At 44.4% G+C, this 21,056-nt stretch overlaps 1 protein-coding gene across 2 annotated transcripts in view; it reads left to right on the forward strand.

Moving 5' to 3' along the window:
- Positions 1-21,056, forward strand: part of Mtmr7 (myotubularin related protein 7) — a 93,677-nt gene that overhangs the window by 51,937 nt on the left and 20,684 nt on the right. For both annotated transcript variants that reach the window (XM_038325601.1, XM_038325599.1), the window contains exons 6-7: positions 1,309-1,443; positions 8,707-8,839. In XM_038325601.1, the coding sequence (XP_038181529.1) occupies positions 1,309-1,443; positions 8,707-8,839 (268 nt within the window). The remainder of the gene's footprint in view (positions 1-1,308; positions 1,444-8,706; positions 8,840-21,056) is intronic.

Genomic DNA, 21,056 nt, shown 5'->3' on the forward strand with positions numbered 1-21,056 from the left:
ACAGGGTCCTTATCAGTAGGAGCAGTGTGTGGTGAGAGCTTCCATTAGGGTCTCTTGGTTTTGCCAGATATCAAGGCACCCCATGACATTAATTTTAATCCTGTTTCTGTACATGGGCCTTGCTTAGCTCACCATCACCCAGACTTCCTTTGAAATCAGTCAGCTTTGTAGGTCATGGTTAGAGACTTACTTATGAGCAGCATTCTGGGTATGTTTGTTGTTGAGAGTTATGTTAGTGTTTTTAAGAGTTATTTCGCTTTAAATTATGTACAATATGGTCTCCTAAATTCACAGCATAAACTTTTAGGGAACAGAACTCATAAGTGACTTACTTACCAAGAAGTCCATATGCTTTTCCTCATCCTCCGCCTGAACAACTTCCTGTCAGCTAGTTGCTGACGCAGCCTCCTGGCCACAGGTGAATTTTATTTGTTCAAACACATCTTTGTATCATTAAACAAATGTCCCAGAGCATAAACAAAAGTAACACACCCTGAAATAATATTCTACAATACTAGTGTTTGCATGTACACTGCTCACCCTCTCTGCATACTTTACGTTGGCTTTCGGTTGCTTAAAATACCCGAAGTAAATACTTGCTATGGTGGACTGTTTAGGGATAGGTGACAAAAAAGTCTAAGTGTCTTCAATATGGCTCAGTACTTTTTATTTGAATACTTTTGATCCACGGTTGTTTAAAGCCACAGCTGGTTAAACTCACCAGTGCAGGACCTGGGAAGTGGAAGGATAGTTGTATGATGTTGGAATTGAAGGTCAGGGAAATGTCAGGACATGCTAAGAGGAGTCTGAAGAAACTTGTTTCTAAACACTGTTACTGAATAAACCTAATAGTGATGTGGGCTTTCATTACTAGGAAAATGTGACCCTTAGAATTGATTTTGGGTGCTCATGATCTTTTAAATAGACTAGGATAGAAAATGATAAAAAAAAAAAAGCAGGAAAAATTTTCCCCAAGTCTTGCCATTAATAGTGTCTTGTAAGTTTCAAGAGATTAGTTATTCCACTTTCAGCAGTGAAAAGAAACTATTATTGAAAAGGAAAATAGGTTGCTTAAATAGCTTTAGGTTTCATGATTTGGATCCCATCTAAACATCTTCACACATTCCTAAGGTCTTACACAGAAAGCTTGCCCATGTAGAGGGTTCTTCGACTTTGATTCAGATTTCCACAAAGTCTAATCCTGTTTCCAACGCTGGTGTGGGGTGCAGGCTAAGCAAGGGCTCCTTGTTCTGGGGTGGTCCCGAGGCCTCTCTGACGGCACTGTGCTGCTGTGGGCTCTTCCTGTAGGCCTCCATCTGCAGGAGCAGCCAGCCCCTTTCTGGCTTCAGTGCTCGGTGTCTGGAGGACGAACAGATGCTCCAAGCCATCAGGAAAGCCAATCCCGGAAGTGACTTCATTTATGTCGTGGACACGCGACCCAAAGTAAGTGTCAACATTTTCATGCCTGTCTGTCTCTGCAGCCCTGAGTCCTAAGGCTAGACCGAACCAAAGCTTAACTGATAATATCCCTTGCTGTCATTTTTAAAATTGTTGCTGCCTTTTAATCCATGGCTGTCCAAATCAACTGCAGTTCCCCACTGCTATCAGCAGCGGTTAGGCTACAGAAAAAGATAATTCTGTTTCCTTGGGTACTGACTCTTTCAAAGCTAAGAAGGGAACTTAACTAAATCTCTGTCCCTCTAAAGAACTCAAGATTCAAGGTTTGAGGTTCAATTCTGCTCCTCAGAGAGGCTGAATAATAAGCAGCTCACCTCCTCTCCTCCTGTGTCTCCCCAAAAGCCCTTGTGCTGCTCCTCACCCCTCCGTAAAATCCCTTCTCCACCTGGCTCCTCCCTGACACCTCCTGTCGGCCAGTTGCTGATGCAGCCTCTTGACCACAGGTGAATTTTATTTAATCGAATACATCTTTGCATCATTAAACATGTTCTAGAGCATAAACAAAAGTAACACACCTTAAAATAATATTCTACAACAGTTCCTGGCTCTGGTTGCTTCATCAAAGGGTTGTTCTTGGTGTGGTCAGACCATGGGATACTGGGGGGCTGCCCTGTTCGTATGTCAGCTCCTGAAGGGGCTGACTGTGTTGAGTGCATTTCTGTTTCCCTTGTTTTTCACGTTGTGCTGGTCACACAGGAAATGGGTGCAGTTTAGTTTTACAGGTTGCCTCCCTGAATGGGTAAGTTGTATGACGTGTGAATTAAATGTCAGCAATGCTATTTTAAAAGGAACACAAGGGAATAAAAGCTTGACATAGGAAAGAGAAAATAGACTAATCGCTCAAGTCAGTTTAAAAGTTGAAGCATTATGAGTAGGCGCTTCGTGGCGAAGTCGTAGGTGTTTACAGACATAGTCTTCACATCTTGCCACATCATATGTACTAGGTCTCTGCCTTTCTAGTAAACTTTCACTGCACAACATAGAGAGAATCTCCAGACCAGGGAAGAAGATGCTAGGAGATTTGCACTTGGAGGATGTGGAAAAACCTTAAACTTTTTTTTTATTGTTGCCTTTCAGTTTGTTCCTTTCTGTCCGAATCAGACTTGGACCCCTTCCTCTGACCCTGACCACCCTCCTGCCTCCTTCCTGTATCTTCTGCGTTCTCTGAGAGTTTGTATTTCTTAGACGATACTCTGCAGCCAGGTTCAGGATGGGGAGGAAAGCTTGGGCTTTACTGAGTGGAGACTGGAAATCCATCTCCTACCCTGCTTTTCCAGCTTTACACAGAGATAAACAGATAGACCTGCTAACTGAAGAGCCAGTGATCCCGTTGGCTGTGTGGTGTAAGCCTTCCGCAGAGTGTGGCAGCTGCAGGGCCAGGCCTAGTTCATATTTAAAGCCAATTAATCCTCAGGATTTGATGTGAAGGGTATATTTAGTACTCACTCTGTTTATTCTAGTGATAAGAAGTTTGGCTCTCATCCATTAAATAAAGTTAGGTATCTTCTCATATAATCCAGGCACACGCACACGTACATGGTTTTTAAACCAATTGCTTTAAGCTTTCTTTCTTCTTCCTTTGTTGTTTTAAGGACCATGACTATGCTGGTTGATCTCCACCCCCACCCTGAGTGTGTTAGGCATCCTAGATAGCCAGGAAAGTAAATGGATATTTGCCATGAAAGGTTTACATGCTGACGTGCAAGCATTCCCTAGGTCCTTGCCTCTGCACTCAGAATTACTCCCTAGTATACAGAGAAAGGCTCAGGAGGCTGCTCAGAGGATTCTGATCCTTGGCCTTGAGCAAGGCTAAATCCACACAAGAGCATCCCAAGCCACCCACTCAGATGAAAGCCTTCTGAACTGCTTGCTTCTGTGAGAGTGATGGGCAGCAGAGGCCGTGACATCCTCAAGTATGTATTGTCCAGAGTCTCCTCGGGCCCACTTGCTGCTGCTAGCGATTGGTGCATTAAAATCTAAATGTGTCAGAACAGTATTTGCTGAGGTCTCAAACAAGGAGTGTTCATCACATCGCAGCCTTGTCCTTGACTGTATCAGATGTTCGGATTTCAAAATTTATTAGATTTTGATGAGCTTGCAAGAGTGTTAAGTGCTTTCTTACTTAATTCTTGTAAGAATCCTGCAGATTAGCAGACCTCTTTTCTTTCCCCGGGTAAGAGCTTAGCTTTAAAGAGGTTAAATAATTCACCAATATTGCACAGTTTAGGGCTGAGACCACATTCAGTCAAATACAGGCTTATTTGGCTCCAAAGACAGTGTCTCTTCTGTTTACTAAAATCCTCTCTAGGGGACCATGTCTCCACTTCAGGACACTGTAGAGGGTTGCCACCTTAGTTGGCCACACACCCAGCAGAAACAGAGACACAGCTGAAGAGCAAGCCCCAAGCTCAGCCAAAATCACTTCAAGGCCAGAGGAGCAGGAAGGGCTTTGAACTGTGCCCTGTCCACCTACCAGCTGTGGAGGAAGTGAGTCCTGAAGGCTGGGGTGAGGTTGAGATCAGCCTGTGTCACGCTCCAGCTCCAAAGACTACTTCCTGGTTATGGCCTGAGCATCACTGCGCCTGTGGTTATTTTATTGTGTAACACAGAGTCACGGGGGTGTTTCTCTTTCTCTGGAGATGAGGGAGTGTCTGTTTACTGGATTGCATGCAGGTGGCATCTTCAAGACACAGCTGTGAAGATTAGGGACCATATTGCCTGGTCATATATGCCTCTGCCTTGCAGGGTCAGTGACAGATGTTGGAGAATGGGAGAGTGCCATTGTGTTTTGTGTCAGGCGAGGACAGTCATCACTCCTATTCTTTGTCCATGAAAGGATGGAGCAGTGTCCTTTGGCTTAGCTTGGACCTGAGCAAACTGGTAAAACCTTGTTGAGACAACTTACCTGCACTGAAGGTCCCCAGTGAGGGACTATGGGCAAGTGTGCTGGTAGGGCTGCAGGAATGGGCTCATGCTATAGTGGATCTTCCATGTGTGGAATGGAAACCTACATATTTGCTTTCAGAAAGTCACCCTTTGGATAACCATGCTAATAGAAGGCAGAGATGAACAATGAGTATTCATCAGAGAAGCACTGTTAAGCAATAAGACAATTGTAATTGCTTAGCTTTGCAAAGAGCAATTTATCTAAGTGCTTTCATTCCATGGGGCCCCTTCTACCAACTACAGAGAAAAGGTGAGCCTGGTAGAAAGCACAGGAGGGGAAGAGTCCTGGAGAACAGAATTCGTCAGTCCACATAACCTGTAGATAGGGGAAAAAGACCATTTCACATCATATGTTGGTTGAAATGTAAATCAACCTGAATCAAGATTCCTGCTTGAATATAATCCTGATACTCTTAAATATGCACAAGCTGCCTCTAGATGGGGAGGGGAAGAAGTCGACAAGCTCATCTGTAGACAGTATTTGTAGGCAATAGAATCATCTAGTTTTTCCATGAGTATGCCACAGTTAAAGTTAGTAGGTCATAGTAAGATGAGGGGAGGAGAGGACCATCCTTTGACAACCTGTGTCAGGCTTTGGCCCAGTTCTTCTGCGTAAAGTCAGCTTCGCTGTGGTTTTCTGCTCAACTCTGAGCTCAGGCTTTGAAATGATTCGGGCATAAAATGTAACGGTATGGTCCTGGACTGCAAGGCTAGGGTAGGGACCAGGCCTTCCTTCAGCTGGCTCTCCAGACCAGCACTCACTGGGGATTTGTGGATGTGATTCATGGGTTGGTACAGAACCTGATTGTGTTTCTTTCTAGTTTTGGCTTGATCATCTCTTACCTCATTCTTTTATGTAGTCATGTGACCAGTTGGTCAGCCAATCATTAGTCTCCCTTGTAAACTGCCTGTAGAGTGTGGCCATCAGTGAGGTGCAGACATGTATTTGTAGCTGATGGGGCCCCTGGGCAGCACATACTCTCTCCACTTCTCACTGCTGCTTCTTTCTTTTTTTTTCCTTTTTCAGTGCTGGGGATTGAACCTATGACTTCAAGTACTTTGCTACTGAGCTACATCCTCAGTCTCTGTTTATTTTGGGGACTGGGTCTTGCTAAGTTGTCAAGGCTATCATTCATTGTCCCTGACTCAGCCCGCAGGATAGCAGGGAGTACAGGCTTGTGCCATCAGGCCTGGCTCACTGCTGAGTTTTTAAATGCCCACCACTTGCCATGTTGCTCCCATGTGGTGGACCAACTTTGTCATCAGCTCTAAATCAATTTCTACTTTTTCATTAAAGATACTCAAAATGACTCAACGGTTGTTCACCACGACAGAATTTAAATTCCTCAACTGAGGCTGTCTGTAGAGGACCCTAAATGCTTTGAGCCCCTCTTGGGTCTCCATTTCCTTTGCTTCTTTATCCAGAACAGCCTCTCCATCCTCCCTAGTAAACCCCAGATGTAACTGTTTTTACCTGGCAGGGTTGCCCAGGTTCCAGCTCTTACCAGTCCTAAACCCATTTGTTCCCTCTGAACCTGGTTGGGATTTCATGTTACCATTTGTCACCGGTACCATGTGCTTTCCCTTCCAATTTAAGGCAACAAGAACAACTTCATGTGCATCTTTTTGACTCTTTGTTTCTTCTACGGGTATTCCTGCATCAGACATGCTAATGCTAGAAAGCACTGGGTTTGCCTGTGAGCTGGGTGGATTTTCCCACCGCTGCTTCTCAAGCAGATCTAGAAATTGGGATGCATTTACTTAATTATAAAATGTAGTTCTCGCCGGGCGGTGGTGGCGCACGCCTTTAATCCCAGCACTCGGGAGGCAGAGGCAGGCGGATCTCTGTGAGTTCGAGACCAGCCTGGTCTACAAGAGCTAGTTCCAGGACAGGCTCTAAAGCTGCAGAGAAACCCTGTCTCGAAAAACCAAAAAAAAAAAAAAAATGTAGTTCTCAATCAAAAGACCCACATTAGACCTGCTAGTAGAGATTTCTTGGTGTAAAGCATACTCTGTCCTATCTATCATGTATCATCTCTCTCTCTCTCTCTCTCTCTCTCTGTCTCTCTGTCTGTCTGTCTGTCTGTCTGTCTATCTATCATCATCTCTATATAGAGTAGCTTTTTGGATAAAACTGTGTTTCTGCTTTGAGAGTTCAGCTTTTGCTGAAAATAAGTGCTGCTCCTGAAAAACATTGTCTGTATGATAGATTAAATATTGCCACCTTCTGTCTGTTGTGTGAAGTACACATTGACTTTCAAAATGCTTCCTTCTGTGTGCCAGTCAGGAAGACTGCCAGTCGGTTCTTCCTTTGTAGCTTTTTAATTATTTTAAAGTCTGAGCATATGTTGTATATGTAATAACTGTAGTAGTAATATTTTTGCTTGTTGCATGTTGTTTTTAGAAGAGGAGGGGGTATGTGGTGAGAAGGCTTGACTTGAATTCAGATGCAGAATAAGTGTACGATCATAAAGCTTCTTGTATGGATCCTGTTAATTTGTTGCATTTTATGAAACTTATTACAAAGTTTTAGCCAACAGCCCTGAAAATAATTACATAAAGCAGTGATTTTTTTATAGTACATAATTCCATGAGAGTAACATGTGTGTGTAATTTCTAGAAGAAGAAATGTCTCATGAGATATTAGAACCTTTTAAAGGATGAATATACAATATCTCTTAAGATTTAAGTTTTTCTTGGTTAAGGCTAAAGCCTGTGCTCTTAGGACTGGTGGCCTGCTTCTGCAGACTGGAATCAGCTGTCTGAAGAGCTGACAGGCCCCACAGATGACAGAGGAGCTGAGCTGAGGAGCCGGAGCACGACTTGCTCTTGAAGCAGGGACTCCCGTGGCAGGCGCTTGCTGTCAGCTGTATTCTGTTTCCTTCCTTATCACCTCATTTCTACGACTTATGATCCAGACTTAATATATGCTTCCTGTAACAGTGGAAGGCTACAGGAGCATCTGAAGCAGTGTTGATAGTGTTCCCCTGGAGCTTGCCATCTCTTTCTGCTGAAATTGTCACCTGTGATTTTAATTCTTCATAATGAAAGTGAATAAATCAGTCAGTAAGTTTATTAACAGTGGGTGGTTGCATGAACACTCTTTAGATTACACATATGTACATGTAGATGTATTATGTGTAGAGAAAAGGGGGGGAGATAGATCGGGGTCCATGTCTTTGATGCCTGGCTGTATTCCATGTATATGCTGTCGTTTATCAAGTTACCACTCTGATGAGATACTCATAGGTGTGCAGCTTCCATGTTTACAAAAACATCATGGCAGACATTCTTCATCTGTATGTGCTGGGACCTTTAATCTTATAACTAAAAGATCTGGGCCAGAGTATTTTTAACTTAGCTTTTTGAACTGAATGATTTGAAGTACTACTTTGTGCTGTATTCTTAAAAGCAGGTCTTCCCCACCGCCACCCCCATCTGGCTATTTCCTAACCTTTCTGGCCTAAAGAAGAGAATGGTCAGTGAACACTGTTCTCCGTAAGTGACAGCTTGCTCAGTCAAGCTGCAAGAGACGAGCATTCCCAGCCTTATATTCCCATGAGAAATCGGTTTCCCACCTAGGGCAGGACTCATCTGCTTGATTATACTGCACAGGGTTAGAGTAGTTTGGGCTTATTCAATTTCTTCAGAGTCCATTAGCATTGAACCCAGTTTACACTGAAATTCCAATGTCTTCTCTACAAAATTACGGTTCTGAAAGTGACAAAACCCCCTCCATTAGCCATAGAGATTTGAAGAAGCCAAGTGGAAGAAGCGTCTGTCCCTTCGGCCTGGCTATCAGCGTTCTCCCTTCAGTTTATCAGATTCCTGCTGAAGGGTCAACTGATGAATTTAGAAGTAACATTCCTACCTGATGACGTGTTTGTTGGTGTTATGGTTCTGGAAGATAATTTAACTTGCAGAGCTATATATTGATAGATATCTCTGTGAATATTCTTCTGCCTGTCGGCAAGTTCTGATGTATAGTGTTGAGTTGGCTCTGCCACAGACTTCCATATGAGGCCAGCACTGGTGTCAGAACTGGCAGAGGCATCTCCAGGAGGACGTAGGGAATATTTCCCAACTAAGGAAATGTTACCCAGACCAGCACATGAGTGCTATTGACCATAACTTAGCCTTTGTGCTTGCAGATATGAGAGCTCAGCACAGTGTTCCAGAGATTTAAACCGCATTGTGTGTCTATACATCTTTGCAATGTTTTTATAAGTGTCCAGGAAATGTGTTGGTTGTTCCATGTCCTGAATGTAATTGATGCCTATTTTGTTTTGCTGACCATTGCAGCTTAATGCAATGGCCAATCGTGCTGCAGGGAAAGGCTATGAGAATGAAGACAATTATTCCAATATCAAGTTTCAGTTTATCGGGATAGAGAACATCCATGTCATGAGGAACAGTCTTCAGAAAATGCTGGAAGGTAAACCATTTTGTTATGCACAGCAGTAAAAGAATAGTTAAGTATTTTGATGCCAGAATGGAATAAGATTTATTTTTTTCCAATGATACTGTTAAACATGTGGTAACTTGGGAAAATATGTTGCAGTGGAGAAAATAATTATGTTGAAGTGACTCTTTAAACCTGTAAGTGCTTTCTTATTTCATTCAGGGGTTGTAGCAAGTGAGTTATCATTTGGCAGTTAGCAGTCAGGACTCTACATGGGCTCTTTAATATTCAAGATTAAAGTACAGAGGAAGACAGCCAGCCAGCCTGCCTGCCTGCCTTCCTTCCTTCCTTCCTTCCTTCCTTCCTTCCTTCCTTCCTTCCTTGCCTGTATTCCTCCCTCCTTTCCTTCCTCCCTCCTGCCCTTCCTCCCTTCCTCCAAGAACATTTGAAAAGAAAGCAGCCCTACCTTTAAAGCACTAGCCCAGTGTTCTGTGGGGAAATTGGGTTCATAAACTGTCGCACATTGCTGAGTGACTATTAGATGGAAGGATGTTGGAGTTCTGGATCCTCATTTCTAAATGCAGGAGCTGCCAGAGCGTGCGCGCACACACACGCGCACGCGCACACACACACACACACACACACACACACACACACACACACACACCCCTATCCTAATGCAGCAGTGAGCCCTGTGAGGACACGCAAAGACTTACGTATTCATGTGGGGAGGAAATGGAGGATGGGTCCTATGATGTGGAGGAATCGCTCCTGTGTCTGTGTGCCCATTAGCAGAAAGTCTGCACTTCATGCAAGACTTGCTGCATGGCTGCTTTTGCTCTTCCTGATCCTGAAGTCTTGGGAAGGAACTCTGCTGCCTCCAGAGGCAACTGAAAACGCGGACAATGTCGAAGCCACAGAGCCATGCCTTGCCTATAGCCACCAGGGCACCTCTGAGGAGAGTGTGGAGGGATGGGATGTGGGTCTAGCTCAGCAGGCCTTGGGTTCAGTTCTCAGCACTGGGCTAAATGAGGAATTAAATAAATAGAAGCCAACTCCTGCATCTAAAGCAACAACACATAGCTCCCAGTTCTGTGTTGGTCATATTCTTGTCAGTTTGTCTCTTAGGTCAAAGTTTCAACGTTCTAGGTGTGAGTATTTGAGCTTCTTAAGCATCTAGAGTCTTTTATTTTGCCCCTGCTTTGTAGTGTTTTGCCTGTAGAAAAAAACTGGGCTAGCCTGGCACTGTTGCTGAGAAGACACTCCTTAGTGTGGGCTAGCCTGGCACTGTTGTTGAGAAGACACTCCTTAGTGTGGGCTAGCCTGGCACTGTTGTTTAGAAGACACTCCTTATTGTGGGCTAGCCTGGCACTGTTGTTGAGAAGACACTCTTCAGCGTGAGAAGTGTTGTATTCACCAGGAAAACTTCACATTGGCACACTTTATAATTTATATTCAGCCGTTTCAAATGTTCGAGATCATAAATTTTCTTCTGTACAGAAAGTTGCTCCTGGGAGTATTTATATCATAGGCCTTTGACTTTTGTTTCTACGTTACCCTGTATTTGGTTTTTCAACCCTTGTCCCCTGGTCTGTCTCACTGCTTTTCCTAAAGGACAAGCAAACTGAGTTTGGGAGGGCACCTCTCTTTCACAAGGGATCATGGTGCTTCCTCATAACCCTCGGGTTGTGTGGAGTGAGCAAGCAGTTTTCTGGATGCCTTTCAGGGGTCTTGACCAATGTTTGACTACCTGTTTTTCCTGAGTAAATTATAAACCACTGCTGGAGGCTCAGCTGATGATGTGATGCAGTAAGACCCGCCTTCCTGGGGTTTTTACTTCAGACAGGAGCCCTTGGCATCATGGGCTGGGGAGAAGCTAATGGAGTTAGTTCCCTCTTGACTCTATTGTCTTCAGCTTTGCTGAACCATGGTTTGAGATATTATCAGAAGAGACTATCACAAGCGCCCCAGGATATTTTATCAGAAACAAAAGTTTAGAATCAAATTCAGCCCCTTTATAGGTCCTCTCATTGGGATCAAAAGAAGTCAACTTAAACTTACAAGTTGTAAACCAAACTGTTTTCACCCCACCTACCTAGTAGATGAAGGTTAAGTTTTTGGTTTGTAGCAATTTTGTAAGGTAATTGTTCACAGTAGTTCCATTCCCTCACCCAGATAATTGCTTTCTTCTCAAAGAATAAAGTTGCACTGGCTTTTCTTTGCTTAGTCATCAGAGAAATGCACATCAAAACAACTCTGAGATTCCCTCATACACCTGTAAGAATGGCCAAGATCAAAAACACTGATGACAACTTATGCTGGAGAGGTTGTGGGGTAAAGGGAACACTTCTGCATTGCTGGTGGGAATGCAAGCTGGTACAACCCCTTTGGATGTCAGTGTGGAGATTTCTCAGAAAATTAGGCAACAACCTTCCTCAAGACCCAGTAATACCACTTTTGGGTATATATCCAGAGGATGCTCAATTGTGCCACAAGGACATGTGCTCAACTATGTTCATAGCAGCTTTGTTTGTCATAGCCAGAACCTGGGAACAACCTAAATGCCCCTCGACCAAAGAATGGATAAGGAAAATGTGGTACATTTACACAATGGAGTACTATGCAGCAGAAAAAAATAACGACATCTTGAACTTTGCAGGAAAATGGATGGAGCTAGAAAACATTCTTTTAAGTGAGGTAACCCAGACACAGAAAGACAATTATCACATGTACTCATTCATAGGTGGTTTTTAAACATAAAGCAAAGAAAGCCAGCCTACAAACCACAATCCCAGAGAACCTAGACAACAATGCGGACACTGAGAGAGACTGACATAGATCTAGTCTACATGGGAAGTAGAAAAAGACATGATCTTCTGAGTAAATTGGGAGCATGGGGACCTTGGGAGAGGGGAAAGGCAGGGAGGGGAGCAGAGAAAAATATAAAGCTCAATATTAATCAATAAAAAATAATAATACTTGAAATTTGAAGCTAGCAAATGGAATCTATAACAATATTGAGAAAGATGTCAACAATAAAACTATAAGTTTTGTAAAAGAAAAGGATTGGTGGTTGGAGCCAGGCAGTGGTGGAGCATGTCTTTAATCCCACCCAGCACTTGGGAGGTAGAGGCAGGTGGATCTCTGAGTTTGGGGCCAGCCTGATCTACAGAGTGAGTTCCAGGACAACTAGGACTATATTACACAGAGAAACCCTGTCTCGAAACAAAACAAGACAAAAAAAGAATGGTGGCTAGAGTGTGGAGTGGGCTCTTTTGTGAGCCTGTTCTCTTTAGCAGGGGAGCTTGTGTCTTGCTCACATCTCCGGTTCAGAGGAATGACCGTCTACCTTGTGTACGAGGAGCAAAGCACGTAAAGCACACAGAGCGTTTAATGTCACAGCTTGGTGAGATGGCGCAACAGCCTGAGCCCTCTTTGTGCAGTTTGTTCTCAAACAAGGGCTTTGGGAAAAGATATGGCAGGACAGATTTTCTTTTCATGACCAATGTGCCATCTTTTGAATATTGCGTGGAATCCCTCTTTCCCTCCCTCCCTCCCTCCCTCCCTGGGAGTTCTATTCCTTGCATTCTACACAGATCTTGTATTGCTGGCTGTTCTGTGTCTGTGTAACTAACCACTCAGTCATTTAAATAAAATGATTAGCAACTGCTAGATGTCAGGCTGGTGCTGGGGTGCTGGTGCTGGGGTGCTGATGCTGGTGCTGGGGTGCTGATGCTGGTGCTGGGGTGCTGATGCTGGGGTGCTGGTGCTGATGCTGGGGTGCTGGTGCTGGGGTGCTGGTGCTGGTGCTGGGGTGTTGATGCTGGGGTGTTAGTGCTGGGGTGCTGATGCTGGTGCTGGGGTGCTGATGCTGGGGTGCTGGTGCTGATGCTGGGGTGCTGATGCTGGGGTGCTGATGCTGGGGTGCTGATTCTGGGGTGCTGATGCTGGGGTGCTGATGCTGGTGCTGGGGTGCTGATGCTGGTGCTGGGGTGCTGATGCTGGACTGGGGTGCTTGTGCTGGGGCTGGAGCACTGGGGTGGTCTTCCTCCTCTTCTTCCTCTTCCTACACCATCTCCTCTTCCATTCCCCCTCTTACTCCTTCCCATCTTCCTTCCTCCTTATCCTCTTCCTTTCTTTTTTGGGAAATAGGGTTCCACTATGTAGCCCAGGCCTCAAACTAGATATCCTTATACTTCTGCCTTCTGGGTGCTGGGATCACAGTCATACAAGTGTTTTCATGTAAATAATTGTGTTTTGTTTTCATATCAATGTTCTATAATGCATACTCTGTTCTATATAAATAGTGATCGTCTTAGAGGTCAGACAGTTGAAGATAAAATTAAGTTGAGAAATTCAAAGAAATATTTAAATTTGCTCTGATCAATTCCAAAGAATCATTTCTCAACTTAAAAAAAATAACACTGCAAAGAAGGTGGTAAAGTTGGTGCTTTGAGTATTCTGTCGTTGAATTTGGCTTAGAGAGAGAGGGGGTACACTTTACTTAGAGATATATAATTTACCAGATTGCCTCCTCCCCTAGACTAATATGATTTTAAGCATGCCTACACTGAAGCCAGTGTTTCACTTACAGTGGTAGAGCTTTGGAAGCTAGATTCATGTACAACAACAGTAAACGAATTAATAATTTTTTCCACATTCTTGATAGAAAATGTAGGCAAAATAAGTAAAACATTAAATTTTTAAAATTGTATGCCTCCTCTCACAATCCAGTGAGTGTTGTGTAGAGAGGTGAGGGAGAATTCAGAAGTGACTGCCAAATTAGTGCAGGATCATGATGGGTGATGTTCTTGCCCATCTGTATTGACAAAGTTCATGCCATGGTTGGCTTACATACATGTTTAACAATACTCTTATCTCACAGTTTCCATGGTTTAGAATTCTAACCATGTTTGTGTGCAGCCGATGATCTAGAGGCTCTTCTCGAGAATCTTAGGGACCTGTGACTTTCCAGTCCTGTGGCTGCTACAGTTGCTATGTTTGCTTCTTCAAGTCAACTGCAGGCGTTTCTCTCCAGTTCAGGAATCTGCATATTACAGTCTAAAACTCTATATAAAGTTTTAAGTAAGACATTTTCAAACGCTCACTACTTTTTCAAGGGAATATAGTGGTTCAAGAATGTGTGTTCTTTCTCTGTGGCATCCTGTGAGGATTTAGAATTTTAGCAGGCAACAATCCCCAATACCTTGCCACTATTTTTTTTTGTATCATTTCTTATTGTGTTGTGACAGCAAGATTTAGAGTAACTAGGAAATTCCTAAGCAGAGTAAACAAAGAAGAAAGGGTCTGATGTGGATTTAAAGGCCGGCATGATGAGCTGTTTCCGTAAGACTGTCCTGGGGCTTGTCAGCTGACGTTTGTTTGCCCTGACAGTATGATCTCAGATTTGCAGAGCATGTGGTTTCCAGGAGCCTCTGTAGTAGAGAGGGAGTGTGGGATTCCCAGCATCCTCTGCAGCTTACTTCACCTTCTCAGTTGTACCCTGCCAGTGATCCTTCCTCCGGCATGCTCCCAGAGCCAACTCCTAATCTCAACTTCTGTTTCCACTTGCTTTGAAAATTTCCTGCCTAGACATTCTCATCTTTTAAATCTTGCCATCAGTTCCTGTTCACGGTGGCTTGGTTTGTATGGCGACTGCTAGGTGTAGTGTAGGTTACCGTGTGCCTTGTAAGTCTGTAACTTGTCTTTTTACACAAAATTCACCCGTGAAGGTAATAGAAGCTACTGGGAAGCCCTCATGTGTGCCTGCTGTGCTTTTCGGGTTAGTGTTTCATATTCTGGAGCGTGTTTGTGTAGATATTCTCTCACGTATGCATATGCATGGGATTATGTGTATACACATGTGCGTGTGTCTGCTATGCTACTAGCTCAAGCAGTGCTAACACAGAATTTATGTTTAACTGCAGTGAATCATTTAATGTATACTCTTTTAAGGAAAACAAGGCTATTCAAGAGATGGTAGAATTGTGTAGAGATTTCAGACAATACTGTCTTGAAAAAAAGTAGAAGTGTTTTTGAGAATAGTCTTCAGTCTTGTGGGTGCTTGATGGAGCATCTCTCCAGCTGGTGGAAACTTCTCTGTATGTAGCTGTTGAGGCTAAGGACATTATTATATTAGGTACAGTTCAGAAGGACAAAGCTGACTTGAGTGAACATTTCCCTTCTTCAGATTCCACTAATGCCCTTCTCGAATGGAGGGAGACCGGCTCTCTGAGGACTGTCTGAGTGGCCTTGGCTTCTCGACTGCCAAAAGAAAATTGATAAAACCAACATCAGCAGCACTTAGGCATACTTCAGGATGCCTACTAGGGAAAGAATATGCTTGCTACTGCTTTGGGTACTAGGGAGTATGGGAAACATCGACCCTGTGCCCCTTTTTTTGTGGCCTTCCTCACCTTGCCAGCATCTGCACAGGAAAAAGAAAGCAGTTCAGTAAGTGTGCTGGGAAGACCAAGGAGGCCTGCCTTTCTTCTGAGTAGCTTTCATATTTCTTGAGTTCTAAAATAACACATCTTTATGTTGGAGTTTAATTTTTTTTACAGTGCTTTGTGTGCTTATCTGACAGCTATACCCTGTTACGTGTACAGTGTGACTAGACCTCGCGTCCAGCTCCAGGCTGGTACAGTTCTCTGCCATTTGTGGCAAATGCTCCTGATGTCAGCCGATGTGAACTTTGCTCAGCAAAATGGTTTGTAAATATTGGTTCAGGTTTGGCAACAAGAGTGAACAAATCAGTCTTTCTGCCTTATCCTGAGTTTATCCAAACAAACACAAGGGCTTCGTATTTAAAAGCCCAGGAACTGATTGTTTCAGTTTCCAGTGTAGCCCCATCTGTCGTGTGTGTTAATCATCCACAGAGCTGTGTGCTTTGAGTGTGGCCACTGGCCATTAGGGAAAACACCCTCTCAGCTGTCACCTCGCCTGAAGTGCTGGCGAGATTATTTTCCCAAGCGTGTGCACTTTCAGTGTTTCTGAAAGCAGACTTGTTACACAAGAGCTCTTCTTAGTGTGGACGAAATGAGCTGACGTGACGGGAACCCAGAGCCCACCCTCCCCTTCCGCGTGGCGCTGGCGCACTCTCTCTCCTTGCTCTGTGATGTCCGCACAGGCCATCTCCCGGTGAGCCACGGGGCCCTGGTGACGTTAGCTCTCAACTTGCTGCCACTTCTGCACCCTGTGGGGAGAGAGGATAGACAGGACCCCTTCTAGGCTGAACTACACATTTTGGATGCCAAGATAGTCCTTAATCTGCTAGGTTTTTTTTAAAATAAATATGTGTGCTAGTCACCCCACAGTCTATACAGTACCAAGCTGAACATTGGCCTTATGTGAAATAACCTGAAGACAATGCTTTCCATGGAAGATTTCATGGAACCAGCTGAGTCTGACGACTCCCTCCTTGGAATGCGTGTATTTTAGGATTAAGTTTAATACCTTGGGTCATGGCCTGAGGCTGGATGTTATAAGGAGCAGGTGTTCAGGGAGGGAGCTAGACTTTGCCTCACTTCCTGCTGGGCTGGGTTTGGACTGTGTGCACAGGCAGAGGTGAGCCTGCCATGAAGGGCCTGTTGAATATATATCAGGCCACGCTTTGCATAGAGGTAACCAGGAGCTGACATTGGACCTTTGCATCAGCTCCCACTGTCCACTAATGACATTGCTCTCTGAGTTCAGAAAGTTTCTCCCGTGTACTGTGGCTGCAGTGCGTCCTGGGAGTCTTTAGAGCATCAACTTTTCTATGCCATTTCCTAAGCCAGCTTTCTCCCAAACACCCTTTCTAAGTGAACGCCTCCCATTGCACAGGAGGGATCTCTTCTTTCCATACCTTCAGCTGCATCTAGAAGCATGACCCAGGGTATGTGAGGGATGTGTATGATTTACTTATGTGTTTTTCTTTTTCAATTTATTTTACAGGTATGTATGTCCAGCTAAAGTCCCCAAGCACCCTTAATTGCCACTGTCCACAGAACTATAATGCAAGCCACTGCTGTAGGCAGTGTGTGTTATTTTAAGCTTTCTGCTGGTTAGGTTCTAAAGATAATAAAGTGTGGACTAATATCTTTATTGTTTGACAATTTCCTCCATACTTATGATGTGTTTGAAGGAGACCATCACCCATTCCCGTCTCTCTAATTTCTGCTTCGTCATCACTACTGTTCCCTCCTAATTTCACATGTTCATGTTTTATGTTAAAAACCAAGGAGTCCACTCAGCGATGGCTTCGTGTAGTTAGGGGTTAGCCACTGGCCTTCCAGGGACCCTATCCTTGAAGAAGGCTGTCTTTCCCAACAACCATCCCTGCTGATCGCTCCTCAGCTAGGTATGGGACTTGGATGAACTTCCTCATCCATGCTGGAATTTGCCATTCTTGGGCCTGTGCAGGTCTTGGGTACACTGTGAGTTCACGTGCGCTGCTGCTCTGTTGGTTAGGGAAACACTTTTGTTCTAGCCGTCCAGTGCCATTGGTTCTTGCAGTCTTCCCTATGATAATCCCTGGGCCCTAGAGGATAGACGAGGGGTGTGTGTGTGTGTGTGTGTGATGTCTCATTTAAGGTTGAGCACTCCACAGTATCTTATACTCTATGTTGATTACCATCTACTACATCAATCCTTTGACGAGGGTTGAGCAATAATTAACCCACCTACTGCTATATGGCTGGCAAAGGTTTTCCCCATTCTGTAGGCTGCCTCTCTACTTGAATGATAATGTTCTCTGCTGTTTGGCAGGATTTTTCGTTTCATAGTCCCATTTTTTAATTATTGATCTTAATGCCCACACTGCTGGGGTTTTGTTCAGAAAGTTCTTTTCCATGCCTATAAGTTGAAGCATATTTCCAACTTCCTCCTCTAACATATGCTAGGTATCTCAGCTATTCTGTTGAAGTCTTTAATTCATTTTGGTTTGATGGGTGAGAGATGAAGATGTAGATTCAATCTTCTTTATGTAGCGATTCAGTTTGGCCAGTACTAGTTTATATTGCTGGCCTTTTTGTCAAAACTTGGTGTCAGTATGAGTGTGGGTTTTAAAATGTGTCTTCAGTTCCATTCCATTGATCAGTGTGTCAGGCAGTGAGGCAGAATCATGGCAGAAGTGGGGGGCAGTACCTCAAGGCAGACATGGGATCCCTAGGAGAACTTCTGTGGGCTCACACTTGAATTCTGAAACATCTGAGATTGAGAGGCAAAGATGAAGACCATGTAGTCTGAGCCAGACTCTGTCCAGCCTCTTGTGCCATCTCACCTGGTAGAGATGGACCACGTTCTGCCCTTTGCATTGCTTCCCACACTTAACACTTGTTTGTGAGATTCTTCTGTCCATGATGACTTGTCTTTTGACTTCTGGGGAAGCACAATGCTGGCCCACTGCATGCATTACCTTGTGTTATCTTTACAGCATTTGAGGAAAGTACATTTTCCCCCTTTTCCATCTCCAGCGGCCAGGCTTGGCCACAGAGTTAGGCAGGGAGAACTGGAGAGCACAGGTGAGCTGATGGTTTAGAGAGCATAGAACACAGCTCTAAGACCAGACTGATGTGAGACGCTTCCAGACGAAGACATTTGCAGTGAGAAAAAATGGGGCTGATAGTTGCTTAAGTTTAGGCGCAACTTAACTTGGGAGAAGACTTAGTATCACACGTAGTGAGATCCAGTTTTCATCCTGGGGAAAACCTGTGTCACCAAACAGCTTGCTGGGAAGGAAGCAGAGAGGTCGGCCTTCCTAGCTGCTGGTGGGATGCCGAGTGCTGCAGTTTCCATGAAAAGTTCTTGCTGCTCCTCAGAGGATTGAAAGTAAAGTTATCCTGTGATCCAGAGACTCGATTCCTAGGTAGAATCCAAGAAAGCTGAAAGTGTGTGTTTACAAAAGGCTTGTGCATGAACATACACAACGGCCTTCTTCAGAATAACAGAGAAGTAGGAAGTCACCCAAGTATGCATCGGTTGCCGAGTAGATCTGTTTAAACGTGGTTTTAGAAGGGTTGAAATAAGGACACAGTGATGGGAATGAAACCTGGCCACATGCTGAGTGAAAGAAGTCGGTCATGACATGACATATGTTGTCTGGCTCAGTTTATGGTGTGCGACATGCCTGAAATCAGTGACCTAGAAAGTTGGGAAGTAGATCTGAGACTTCCTGGGGCCATGGAACATGGCTATGAAACACGGCTCTGAGGTCGTCTGGCAATGATCGGAGTTTCAGTTACGCAGCACGTGCTAAAACCTGTTGAGCACATTCACTGAATGAACCGAAAGGAGATGAATTGTCCCAAGTTATAAATAGAAAGCAGGAAGATACTAGTGTCCCTCAAGGGTACACACTTTTAAAAAACATCCAGCTCCTATTGTGCAATGTAGCATCTTATCCCTGTATATGTGTAGTATGTGTACTACGGACCTGTAGAGCCTGTACTATGTGTACTGTGGTACTAGGCCTGTAGCCTACTGCCTGTACTAAGGACCATTTGCAAGCCGGGAAAGGGCTGGAGATTTAAACACATACACACAGAGACACCAGACACGGGTCATCTTTGAACCAAGAATGCCCCCTTTATTGTGTTCCAGGGCACTTTATATAGGGATCCTTAACTGATAGCCACATCCCAGCCAATCCCACCAGAAACCACTCTCCTGCCATCAGGAACTCCTGAGGGCCTTCTGCTCAGAGCACCTGCTGATGTGGGATTCCTCTCTGTATGCTGTGAATGCCATTGGTTAATAAAGGACTGGTTTAAGCCCATAGAAGAGCAGGGCAGAAAGAGCTAGGCAGTGAAAACTAAAGTGAATGCTGGGAGAAAGAAGGGTGGAGTCAGGGAGAAGCCATGTAGCCACACAGGGTAAACCACAGCCACGTGGCCATACACAGATCAATAGAAAAGGGTTAAATTAAGATGTGAGAGTTAGCCAGTAAGAATCTAGAGCTAATGGGCCAAGCAGTGATTTAATTAATACAGTTTCTATGTGATTATTTTGGGGCTAAGCGGCCAGGAACTAACTGGCAGCCTTCTTCCTATAAGCTGCAAGCATAACAAGTTGTTTACAAGAAATTCAGGGTCTGGGGGTCCACAGCCCCCAAGGGAAGTCAAGGTGGAGACATCCTCCCTGGGCTTCTTTGTTGATCAGGGTCTCCAGCTAACTTTTTTTTGTTGGGGGAGGGGCAGTGTTCCTCAGTAGTTCCTGCTGGATTGTGTGTCTAATGTTTTACTACCTAGCTGTTGCTTGCTGGTTTGTTTATTCCTGTTTTATACATGCTTAATAAATTTGTTTAAAATTGATAAAAGATGTGGGAAGCCAGCTTCATAAAATGGAAGATTTCCGGGGTGGTAAAGGCTGCATAAGGTCTTCGGAGTGAAGCTTAGAGATGGTGTTAGCACTGGCTTCATGGGAAGTGTGAGAGGCCAGTTTCCATGCAGATGCATGCGCTGGCTCTTACTCTGACCAGTGAGGTGCCCTCCAGAACCCTGGTCACAGGGTGTACCAGATGCCGGCCCTGTCAGCTCAGCCTTGCCAATCAAGTCCAACCTCTCTTACGAGTAGCCTACCTTGATTATCTGATTTCAGCTAAGCTAATACAAAGGAAATCCCTGGGTGTAGGAGGTGAAGGCTGCTACAGCCTTGAGCTCTTTCTACAGTGGGGGCCTGGAGATGGTTAAAAGGGACATTACATTTTGATTTTTCAATACTTACTTGGAGAAAATTTTGTAAAATTCTAAGCAGTTCTGTGTTTATAACAAAAGACAAAATTGCGCTTTTCTATCTCTGCCAATCCCTCCTTTCTGGAGCAGGCAAAGGGAACAAGACACCGGCAGGACTGTGAAGTCTTGCCATGAGTGACCAGAGAGGCAGGGGACATCTGGTCCTTTCCCATGCTGCCAGCGTGTGAATCTGCTCATCAGAAAAGTGATGTCGGTGTCTTGTTCCCTTTGCCTGCTCCAGTTTAGAGCTGTTAAATCCTGTTGTAGGTCATTGTTGCTTTGTGCTCCCTGTGCTGCTCTGGTGCCTTCTCTGTCTTTACTTACTGGCTGTGCTCCAGTTGTTCTTTTGTAAACGTCTCTTCAGTGGTGCTGCTCTGGACTCCACAGAGCTGTGGACGCCAGCTGCTCCTGTGCAGGCTTAGGTTTGCTTCTGTCAGACTCCTCGCCTGGTGTAATCGTATCTCAGCAGCAGGCTTCTGTGTGCGGAGGATGAGAATTTGAATTCTAGAGCAGAAAGATGAGTTCAGACCAGCATTTCA

This window comes from Arvicola amphibius, chromosome 4 (genome assembly GCF_903992535.2).
Source record: "Arvicola amphibius chromosome 4, mArvAmp1.2, whole genome shotgun sequence".
Taxonomy (NCBI): domain Eukaryota; kingdom Metazoa; phylum Chordata; class Mammalia; order Rodentia; family Cricetidae; genus Arvicola; species Arvicola amphibius.